The sequence below is a fragment of the Pongo pygmaeus genome, chromosome 19 (assembly GCF_028885625.2).
Source record: "Pongo pygmaeus isolate AG05252 chromosome 19, NHGRI_mPonPyg2-v2.0_pri, whole genome shotgun sequence".
NCBI classification, from domain to species: Eukaryota; Metazoa; Chordata; class Mammalia; order Primates; family Hominidae; genus Pongo; species Pongo pygmaeus.
Window position 1 is genome coordinate 44,780,462 of NC_072392.2, and position 11,024 is coordinate 44,791,485.

The 11,024-nt window shown below is 57.0% G+C and overlaps 1 protein-coding gene across 2 annotated transcripts; it reads left to right on the plus strand.

The window, feature by feature from the left end:
* The first annotated feature begins 267 nt into the window (after positions 1 to 267).
* On the plus strand, positions 268 to 6,388 carry TRAF4 (TNF receptor associated factor 4). 2 transcript variants are annotated; one of them, XM_054458729.2, is made up of 7 exons: positions 268 to 554; positions 3,520 to 3,571; positions 4,150 to 4,254; positions 4,325 to 4,486; positions 4,571 to 4,732; positions 4,820 to 4,975; positions 5,256 to 6,388. In XM_054458729.2, exons 1-7 carry the CDS (start codon positions 412 to 414, stop codon positions 5,886 to 5,888), a joined length of 1,413 nt encoding a protein of 470 aa, XP_054314704.1. In that variant the 5' UTR covers positions 268 to 411; the 3' UTR covers positions 5,889 to 6,388. The 2 variants fall into 2 exon arrangements, with proteins under 2 accessions (XP_054314704.1, XP_063512151.1); XM_063656081.1 differs by having other exon boundaries at positions 302 to 554; positions 4,129 to 4,254.
* The last annotated feature ends 4,636 nt before the right edge of the window (positions 6,389 to 11,024 follow it).

The following is an 11,024-nucleotide window of genomic DNA, read 5'->3' on the forward strand; positions in this document are numbered from 1 at the left end:
ACGGCCCCGGAGGCCGAGCTGTTGCCTCTGGAAAAGAAAACCTTTGTGGCGCGGCCCGTCCCCTTTTCCGACCCGCACTCCCCCGGGGCCCGCGGGCTCTGGGGAGAAGCGGAGCCACGATCTCTCTCCCCCAGGGGAAAGAAAAGCCCATGCTCCCGTGGGTGGGCGAGACTGGCGGTCACCGGACCCAAAAACCATGCACTCGGGGGTGGGCGGGGCCGCGAGGGCGCGCATTAGGACCGCGCGGCCGCGGCCCCGCCCCCTCTTCCGGCGGGCGGGCTTCACAGCCGAGCCCTGGCCGCGACCGCCAGTCGGCGCCGCCCGGAGCCGGGAGCGCCGCTCCAGCGAGGCGCGGGCTGTGGGGCCGCCGCGTGCCTGGCCCCGCTCGCCCGTGCCGGCCGCTCGCCCGCCATGCCTGGCTTCGACTACAAGTTCTTGGAGAAGCCCAAGCGACGGCTGCTATGCCCACTGTGCGGGAAGCCCATGCGCGAGCCTGTGCAGGTTTCCACCTGCGGCCACCGTTTCTGCGACACCTGCCTGCAGGAGTTCCTCAGGTGCGGGCCGGGGAGCAGGAGGCAGCGGGGGCGGGGCGGGGCGGGGGGCGCCGCCTGGGGAGGGGCTCGGGCCCGGGGCAAGGCGGGCCTTTGTCTGAGCTGCGACCCTGTGACCTCAGGGGCGCCCCGTGACGTCACGGGGATGGATGACGTCAAGCCCCGAGGGAGGCCCCCCCCCCCGCAGGAATCCGAGGGGTCCTGGCGGGTCCCAACTCCCCGGCCCGGGGCGGAAGACCCCTCGGTGCCTTCTCGCGGGGTCGGGAGGGGAAGAGGCCCTTCCCCATCACCTGAGAGCCGGCGCAGCCTCAGCCTTGAACTTTGAATCCCGGGGGAAGAGGACAGAACCCGCTCCCGCGTGGCAGTTTGAGTCTCCGGAGCTTTCCCCCATCTAACCTCTTTTGATTCTTCGAACGTTCAGAGAACGGTAGCTATTGTTCTCCCATTTCACAGATCATGAAACGAGATTCAAAGAAAGGCTGCGACTTGCCCAGGGTCACATAGTTACTTAAAGGCTTAACTAGGATTTAAACCCAGACTGCTTATGATCACACAACGGAGGAAGGACTGAATCCTCCCCCGAAGAAGGACCCCTCTAGGCGGCTCCCCTCTCTCCCGGGGGCTGGAGTAAGGCGGGTGGTCCATGAGTCATGAAGAAGGGGGTCGCACTCGTGTTGTTGCTGAACTCCCGCTGCCCTCTCAGGACGCAGGTCAGCCCTTGACTCTTGGACATCCATCAAGTTTCTGGGCGCCCTGTGGTGTCTTGAATCTCCTGCTCACGCAGGGAACCCCTCAGGCCTGGGTGTGGGAAGCAGGGTGAAGGAGCCCCGACTCTTCGGAGGTCATACCCCCAGAGCGCAGGGGAAGGCCGAGTCGGCCACTGCCTGGCTGTTTGCTGGGACGAGGGGATCGAGGGCCCGGCAGGGATAGTACCTCAGAGACGCCTGCCTCCAGTGCTCCCTCCCTCCGTGCCTCCCTCCCCCGCTCGGTCCTCCGTAGCTCCTACTGGCGGAAATCTCAGCAGGCCCTTTGTTTTCTGTTCCCCACAGCCTGGGCCGGCTCCTGCCCTCACATATGCTCCGGTACAAGCTGCAGTACTGCCCCCTCCCTCTCGGCAGTGTACACATTTACTCTCCTACAGACACAGCCCCATTGTCTCCGCCACTGCTCTTCCCCGGCCCTCTGGGTTCCAGATGAGGCCAGCTGAGCCCCCTGACCCACCCCCCCACAGCTGACCCACCCTGACTGCCTCGGGGAAGGAGCGGGGGAGGGGGCCGTCAGGCCCGATTCCTTCCACCACTTTCTTGTCCCCCTCTCTGCCCCTCCCCCTCCCGGAAATCCCCTCTTCCTCTCCCACTCCCACACCCCCTCCCCCCATCCTGTCTTCTTCCCTGGGCCTTGGCCTCCACTGCACAGGCTGGACCAGCCTCTGCCCTGCCCGTCCCCCATCCCCCAGTGCCTGAGCTGTGCTGCTGAGGCTTCTGAAGGGGAGAGAGGTGGTTGGGTGGGCCCTGCTCCTCACCCGCCATAGTACAAGCACAAGTGAGGGTGTCCACAGCCCTGGCTGGGCCCCAAGCTGCAGGCTAAGCTTCTGCCTGAAGCCTAGGGACTTGCCTTCATCCCCTCCCTTTCTCCAAAACCACGAAGTCAGCACATTCCTGAAGCAGCCAAGTGGACCCCCTCCCCCTGGGCCCACCCCTCTTTCCCCACTCCTGCCTGAGCTGTTAGGTTGGCCCAGGAAGGCTGGTTGCCCTGTGGGCAGACACACCCCTTCAGTGCCTGTGCTTGTATTGTTTTTGGCATTGAAGCATGGCCAGTGGTAGTGGGATCAAGGGGAGGAGGTGGGTGCTAGAAATCCTTGGGGCAGTTGGGGCATGGACTGCCCGGGTCCTGGAGAGTGCCTCTAGAACTGGGCTCCCATGCGGGCTCTGGTTCCGCCTCGATCCTTGCCTGCCTTCCACCTACCTGACTCAGACCTGCCAGGAATGCCCTGCCCCAGGGCCCTGAGTCCTGCTGGGTGAGCCCTTGCTCTGCCTGAGCCATACCAGGCATGTGCGACTGGCCCTGGCTGGGGTCAGCAAGGCCATGTCGACAGAAAGAAGCATGCCAACAGGCTCCTTGGGTGCTGACAGCCAGGTAGGGTTTGGTGCAGGAGAAGGCAGGCAGCTAGCAGGAGGGGACAGTCACCAGGCTTCAGAAGCCCACTGAGCAGTGCCCAGAGTCTTAGCTGTGCTTGCTGGACATTTTTCCTTGCCCCAGCTTCTCTTCCTTGTGTGTGTGGTGTAGTAGAGCCTGTCTGAGCTGTGGAGTCAGACACACATAGCCAGGTGCTGCTTCACCTGTAAGCCTCTTTGTTTCATCTGTAAAATGGGGGCATTCCACCCCTTCTCAGAGGCAGGTGGCAAGGGCCAGGTGGGAGTGTAAACAGGTGCCAAGGAGCATGCCTTTCCTCCCCTTTTCTGTGGGAGACACACCCTCAAAGGAGCAGGGCAGGGTAAGGTGGCCGCAAGCTGACCTTTGCCCTGGTTCTTGGCAGAGGACCTTCCTGGGGACTGGGCAGCCCTGGCACTTAATCTCAGCCCATCCCTGTTCCCCCTCCCAGTCAGCTTTCAGCCAAGCCAATGAAAACTAACCTAGGGGGAGGGGGTAACTGTGCAGCCTGTTCCTTTCCCAGTCCAGCTGCCATCCTGGGGGAGGGGGTGCCAGCTGCCACCTGTTGGCCAAGTCCTGACTGAGGCAGCTGTCTGTGCCTCCTCTAGGCCCAGACCCCCTTCCCAGGGCATGGGCTAGGGTCTTCTGGGATCCTGGGGAAGTAGAGCCCCTCAGACCTCTGCTTGCCCTTTTGTCTCACCTGGGCTGGTTGGGAACCGGTCGGGTGAGGAAGGGAGGCTGCCTCGGTGGAGGGGGTGGGGCCAGGCCTCCCTTTCCCCTAATGAGAAGCCTTGACCCTGCCCCTCCCCCATTTCAGTGAAGGAGTCTTCAAGTGCCCTGAGGACCAGCTTCCTCTGGACTATGCCAAGGTGAGTCCACACTGCCAGGAAGAAGCCCAAGCACAGTCTGTTGCCCTTGGAGGCCGGAGCTGCTGGCAGCCAGTGGGCTCAGGGCCAGTGTCAACCAAAAGCCTTGGGATGGTGCGCCTCCACAAAGGTAGCCTATTCCCTCCCACCAGGCCAGTTTGCAAACGAGGCCCCTGTTTGCCCTGGAGGGCAGGCACAATGCCCAGCCTGTAGGGGTGCACAGAGCTGCTCTGTGCCCACAAGAAGTGTTCCCTCCCCTTCCGGTGGCAAGCCAGACCTGTGGCTGAGGGCCAGTATCCCTCCACCAGGGGGAAGGAAGCAGAGCCCCGGGGACAGCCTGGGATCGAGCAGGCTGATTGGCTGCCTCTTCAAAGGAAGCGTCCTGTGCAGGCATGTTAGGACCCAGCATCAGAGCAGATGCTGCCTGCTGTGCCCTTCATCCCTGGACTCAAGAGGGGCAAAGAGCCCAAGAGAGGCTATTACAGGCTCCGAGGTAGAGCCAGCCCAGTTGGGTCTAGGGGTGGGAACTGGGCACTGCAGTCAGCTCTGACCCTGGCCAGTTCCCCCATCCCCACCCCCAGATCTACCCAGACCCGGAGCTGGAAGTACAAGTATTGGGCCTGCCTATCCGCTGCATCCACAGTGAGGAGGGCTGCCGCTGGAGTGGGCCACTACGTCATCTACAGGTGAGGCTCTGATGTGAGGGTGGGCACCACCTCTCCCTTGGCAGGCACTAATTGCAGCCTTCCCACCCAGGGCCACCTGAATACCTGCAGCTTCAACGTCATTCCCTGCCCTAATCGCTGCCCCATGAAGCTGAGCCGCCGTGATCTACCTGCACACTTGCAGCACGACTGCCCCAAGCGGCGCCTCAAGTGCGAGTTTTGTGGCTGTGACTTCAGTGGGGAGGCCTATGAGGTGGGTGGGGTCTGGCTGAATGTGGAGGAGGGCTACCTGATGGCCTAGGCATCCCTTAACTCAGCCCCTCTGACATTTCCACAGAGCCATGAGGGTATGTGCCCCCAGGAGAGTGTCTACTGTGAGAATAAGTGTGGTGCCCGCATGATGCGGCGGCTGCTGGCCCAGCATGCCACCTCTGAGTGCCCCAAGCGCACTCAGCCCTGCACTTACTGCAGTAAGGAGTTCGTCTTTGACACCATCCAGGTGAGGCTCCTCCTGAACTGTGGGTTGCAGGGTAGGTGAAAGGGAGTCAGGATATTGACTCCTGCCTCTCTGCCTCTGTGACCCCAGAGCCACCAGTACCAGTGCCCAAGGCTGCCTGTTGCCTGCCCCAACCAGTGTGGTGTGGGCACTGTGGCTCGGGAGGACCTGCCAGGCCATCTGAAGGACAGCTGTAACACCGCCCTGGTGCTCTGCCCATTCAAAGACTCCGGCTGCAAGCACAGGGTGAGATGCCCCTTTTCCTGTCAGCCCCCTTTCGCCCTTGAAGCCCTAGACAGAGGCTCAGCTTCCTGATGCCACTTAGGCCTTGGTGGTCCCTGCTGTGCTGCTCTGAAACCCTCAGTCCTTCCCTCTGCTGCCAGCTCCAGCCTCTTCCTAACACCCTCTGTCTTCCTCACGTAGAGCTGGGTGCCTGCTACCCTGTACCCACTCCTCTCCTCTCTCTGGACCTCCCCCTACTGATAACTCTCCTCCCTTCCCCCATGGCCTGGGGCTTTGTCAACAGTGCCCTAAGCTGGCAATGGCACGGCATGTGGAGGAGAGTGTGAAGCCACATCTGGCCATGATGTGTGCCCTGGTGAGCCGGCAACGGCAGGAGCTGCAGGAGCTTCGGCGAGAGCTGGAGGAGCTATCAGTGGGCAGTGATGGCGTGCTCATCTGGAAGATTGGCAGCTATGGACGACGGCTACAGGAGGCCAAGGCCAAGCCCAACCTTGAGTGCTTCAGCCCAGCCTTCTACACACATAAGTATGGTTACAAGCTGCAGGTGTCTGCATTCCTCAATGGCAATGGCAGTGGCGAGGGCACACACCTCTCGCTGTACATTCGTGTGCTGCCTGGTGCCTTTGACAATCTCCTTGAGTGGCCCTTTGCCCGCCGTGTCACCTTCTCCCTGCTGGATCAGAGCGACCCTGGGCTGGCTAAACCACAGCACGTCACCGAGACCTTCCACCCCGACCCAAACTGGAAGAATTTCCAGAAGCCAGGCACATGGCGGGGCTCCCTGGATGAGAGTTCTCTGGGCTTTGGTTATCCCAAGTTCATCTCCCACCAGGACATTCGAAAGCGAAACTATGTGCGGGATGATGCAGTCTTCATCCGTGCTGCTGTTGAACTGCCCCGGAAGATCCTCAGCTGAGTGCAGGCGGGGTTCGAGGGGAAAGGACGATGGGGCATGACCTCAGTCAGGCACTGGCTGAACTTGGAGAGGGGGCCGGACCCCCGTCAGCTGCTTCTGCTGCCTAGGTTCTGTTACCCCATTTTCCCTCCCCCAGCCACCACCCTCAGGTGCCTCCAATTGGTGCTTCCGCCCTGGCCCCTGTGGGGAACAGGTCTTGGGGTCATCAAGGGCTGGAAACAAGTGACCCCAGGGCCTGTCTCCCTTCTTGGGTAGGGCAGACATGCCTTGGTGCCGGTCACACTCTACCTGGACTGAGGTGCCTGCTCAGGTGCTATGTCCCAAGAGCCATAAGGGGGTGGGAGTTGGGGAGGGAGAAAGGGTAGTTCAGAGTCTGTCTTGAGATCTGATTTTTTCCCCCTTTCCCTAGCTGTGCCCCTCTGGTTATTTATTTCCTTAGTGCCAGGAGGGCACAGCAGGGGAGCCCTGATTTTTAATAAATCTGGAATTGTATTTATTAATTTGCTTCCAGCCTGACTTACCTGGGTTGGTTAGGTCCCTGGGAGGCTCAACCAAACTGAAGGCAAAGAAAGAAAGGACCAGTCAGAGAAGGGCCGCTGCCTGGGTCTGGCCCCAGGATCCAGCTGCCCTGCTGGCTCGCCCTCTGATGGACGCCGGGAAAACTGCATCGGGCTTCGTGTGGAAGACGGTCCCTGCTACTGCCCTCTGTCGATGAAATGCGGGAAGTGTATGGCCTGGATGTTTCATAAGGCTGGAGTCCCTGGTCAGCCCCACCAAACTACTGCCTCTAGACCTAGGCAGGGCTTTCTTGGTCTAATGGTAATAGGTACCGACACTGCTAAGCACTTTACGTGCATTATTATTTCATTGAAAAGAACTGTCAAGTGAAATACTTTTTATCACAGTAACTGGCTTTGTGGGCTCTAGAGAAGAGTTAATGAGGCAGTGCATGTTTTGGCCCAGAGTAAGTGCTTACTTAGTGAATGCTTTCTAACTCCGAACCCCAGCCACATCCAGGGACTGGACGTTGAGCAAAAGGGGCCTTCAAGATGTTCAAGGCACTTGGATTTTCTCCTGTCTCTCATCGGCTTTTCTTACAGGCCTCAGTGGGTGCGTGTGATTATCCAGGTTTTACCTACGAAACACGAACAGAGGAGTGACTGACTTATCAGTGATTCTTCCGCGGATTCGGATAGGGCCTCGATTCTGTTTTAAACTCCAGTAGTCCCTGGAAATTGTAGCTCCCTCTAGTTTTGGCAATAGGCGTAGGTCCTTGTTGTGCTAGCTTTTGGCAAGTTTCTGAGCTACATAGGGCCTCCATTACCGTCACTGGTGAAACCCGGCTCACCTCCCAGATTTGCTGTAAAGATTAAATGAACTGGTCAGCACACAGTGCCTTACTGTCTTGCCTAGCCCTGAGAAGAGGCTGTATGTACGAGAATTATTAGTAAGGGAAGGTTCAAGGACTGTAGTTCTTTCTCTTCCCATGCAGAGGCTGAGGGTTTAAAAAAAAAAAAAACTTAGCCTCTGCTGCACACGACTAGCTAGTCTCAGGAGACTGAGATGGGAGGATGGCTTGAGCCCAGGAGGCAGAGATTAAAGGGAGCCGAGCTTGCGCTACTGCACTCCAGCCTGTGTGGCAGAGCCAGACCCTGTCTCAAAAAAAAAGGCCTCGGGCCGGGCGAAGTGGCTCACTCATGCCTGTAATCCCAGCATTTTGGGAGGTTGAGGTGGGCGGATCACGAGGTCAGGAGATCGAGACCATCCTGGCTAACATGGTGAAACTAAAAATACAAAAAAAAAAAGCCGGGTGTGGTGACACGCACCTGTAGTCCCAACTACGCGGGAGGCTGAGGCAGGAGAATCACTTGAACCCGGGAGGCGGAGGTTGCAGTGAGCCAAGATCACACCATTGCACTCCGGCCTGGTGATAGAGGGGGAATAAAAAAAAAAAAAACCCTTTATCGGGTGACAGGACAGGACTAAGCCTCAGTGAGCCAGGCTGGGGAGGTCATCATCAGCCCAATCTTTTCAAAAAGGTCAAATTGACTTATCTAGGGAGAAATGGGGCCCTGCTGCCTAGGTGAGAAACTAGAGCTGGGCTTCACCAGATAAACTCTTGGTACGGTGATGCCTGGAGACTGGTAGAGGCAACCATGGGGTCCAGCAGCATAAATGCTTTCAGGCAACAGGCTGAAACACCATTCCAGAATCCCAACTACACACCTGACCGGGCACAGTGGCTGACGCCTATAATCCCAGCACTTTGGGAGCCTGAGTTGGAGATCACCCTGGGCAACAAAAGAAGACACCCTGTATCTACAAAAAAATATAAGGAGCCGGGCGCAGTGGCTCACGCCTGTAATCCCAACACTGGGAGCCTGAGTTGGAGATCACCCTGGGCAACAAAAGAAGACACCCCGTATCTACAAAAAATTATAAGGAGCCGGGCGCAGTGGCTCACACCTGTAATCCCAACACTTTGGGAGGCCAAGGAGGGCGGATCACCTGAGGTCAGGAGTTCAACACCAGCCTGGCCAACATGGTGAAACACAAGTCTCTACTAAAAATACAAAAATTAGCTGGGCGTGGTGGCGGGCGCCTATAATCACACCTACTTGGGAGGCTGAGACAGGAGTATTGCTTGAACCCGGGAGGTAGAGTTTGCAGTGAGGTAGAGTTTGCAGTGAGCTGAGATCGCACCACTGCACTCCAGCCTGGGCAACAATGAGCAAAACTCCATCTCAAAAAAAAAAAAAAAAAAATTAGCTGGGCATGGTGGCACACACCTGTAGTCCCAGCTACTTGGGAGGCCCAGGCAGAAGAATCACTTGAACCTGGGAGGCGGAGGTTGCAGTGAGCTGAGATTGCGCCACTGAACTCCAGCCTGGGAAACATAGTGAGACTGCATCTCAAAATAAATAAATAAATAAATACACTGTCACTGCATGATTCCGGGGGTCACATTCACATAGTCTAGATGGTGCCTCCTAGAGTTGCCTGCAAACAATGGGGCTGTTAACCCCATACGCTGCAAGCCTCGCACACCTGGACCTCATTCAGTGCTAGTCGTAACTTGCAGAATTCAGGCCATGTTCTGCAATAAAATTGTGAGCTGCACTCCCCAAGGATCTACCTCAGCCCAGGAATCATTCACTGTGGAGGAAGCGCTGTACTTTACTACTGTCTAGCTCTATGCTTTTAGGCTGACTGCAGATCTTATCTGACACAGGCAGAAGACAGCTTCCTTTCACAGGCGTGGCATGAGGCATAAAGGAGTCAAAACACTTTCACAAAAGAACACCCTCGGCCAGGCACAGTGGCTCACGCCTGTAATCCCAGCACTTTGGGAGGTTGAGGCAAGCGGATCACAAGATCAGGAGTTCAAGACCAGCCTGACCAACATGGCAAAACCCCGTTTCTACTAAAAATACAAAAATTACCTGGGCATGGTGGTGCACACGTGTAGTCCCAGCTTCTCATGGGGCTGAGGCAGGATAATCACTTGAACCCGGGAGGTGAAGGTTGCAGTGAGCTAAGATCGTGCCACTGCCTGCCTGAACGACAGAGCAAGAGACTATCTCAAGAAAAAAAAAAAAGCACCCCCATCCTGGCTAACATGGTGAAACCCCATCTCTACTAAAAATACAAAAATTAGCCAGGCATGGCGACGGGTGCCTGTAGTCCCAGCTACTCGGGAGGCTGAGGCAGGAGAATGGCGTGAACCCAGGAGGCGGAGCCTGCAGTGAGCCTAGATTGCGCCACTGCGCTCCAGCCTGGGCGACAGAGTGAGACTCCGTCTCAAAAAAAATAAAAAAACAAAAGCACCCTACAGAAAAGGGTGTGCTCAAGAAGGCTGGTGCTTTAGCTCCGTCAGCACTCAAGAAGCCACCTACAGACTCTTGCCACCAAGGGTCTGATTCTACCCTCCCTGAATCCCACATCTTGTGGAATCTATATGTGTATATATATAATTTTTTTTTTTTTTTGAGACGGAGTCTCTTTTTGCCCAGGCTGGAGTGCAGTGGCACGATTTCAGCTCACTGCGCAACCTCTGCCTCCCGGGTTCACAAGCAATTCTCCTGCCTCAGCCTCCCGAGTAGCTGGGATTACAGGCCCCTGCCACCATGCCTGGCTAATTTTTTATTTTTAGTAGAGACGGGGTTTCACCATGTTGGCCAGGCTGGTCTCAAACTCCTGACCTTAGGTGATCTGGCTGGCCTTCACTTCCCAAAGTGCTGGGATTACAGAGGTGAGCCACCGTGCCAAGCCTCGATTTTCTTTTCTTCTCTTTTTTTTTTTTTTTACAGAGTTTTTGCTCGTCATCCAGGCTGGAGTGCAGTGGCGCGATCTTGGCTCACTGCAACCTCTGCCTCCCAGGTTCAAGTGATTCTCGTGCCTCAGCCTCCTGAGTAGCTGGGACTACAGGCGCCCGCTGCCACGCCTGGCTAATTTTTGTATTTTTAGTAGAAACGGGTTTTCACCATGTTGGCCAGGCTGGTCTCGAACTCCTGACCTTAGGTGATCCAGCTGGCCTCAGCCTCCCAAAGTGCTGGGGTTACAGGTGGGAGCCACCGCACCCGGCCTCAGTTTTCTCTTTTTAAAAAAATATGTATTTTTTCATTTAGAGATGGGGGTCTCACTCCTGTCACCCAGATACTGGCACTGCAGCCGTAAACTCTCAGGCTTGAGGAATCCTACCACTTCAGCCTCCCAAGTAGCTGGGACTACAAGTATGTGCCGTCACACCCAGCTTTTTCCAACTTTTTTTTTTTTTTTTTTTTTGAGATGGAGTTTCACTCTTGTTGCCCAGGCTGGAGTGCAATGGCGCGATCTCGGCTCACTGCAACCTCCACCTCCCAGGTTCAAGCAACTCTCCTGCCTCAGCCTCCCAAGTAGCTGGGATTACAGGCATGCGCCACCATGCCCAGCTAATTTTGTATTTTTAATAGAGACAAGGTTTCTCCATGTCGCTCAGGCTGGTCTCGAACTCCCGACCTCAGGTGATCCACCTGCCTGGGCCTCCCAAAGTGCTGGGATTACAGGTGTGAGCCACTGCACCCGGCCTACACACCCAACTTTTTACAATTTTTTGAAGAGACAGGGTCTCACCCCTGGGCGCAAGCAATCCACTTC

What these genes read in the sequence shown, in the direction of transcription:
- TRAF4 (XM_063656081.1), top strand. Translation starts at nt 412, where the DNA reads ATGCCTGGCTTCGACTACAAGTTCTTGGAGAAGCCCAAGCGACGGCTG. An exon ending in TCAGTGGGGAGGCCTATGAG is followed by an intron (nt 4,487 to 4,570) that starts GTGGGTGGGGTC and finishes ACATTTCCACAG; the next exon opens with AGCCATGAGGGTATGTGCCC. An exon ending in TCGTCTTTGACACCATCCAG is followed by an intron (nt 4,733 to 4,819) that starts GTGAGGCTCCTC and finishes CTGTGACCCCAG; the next exon opens with AGCCACCAGTACCAGTGCCC.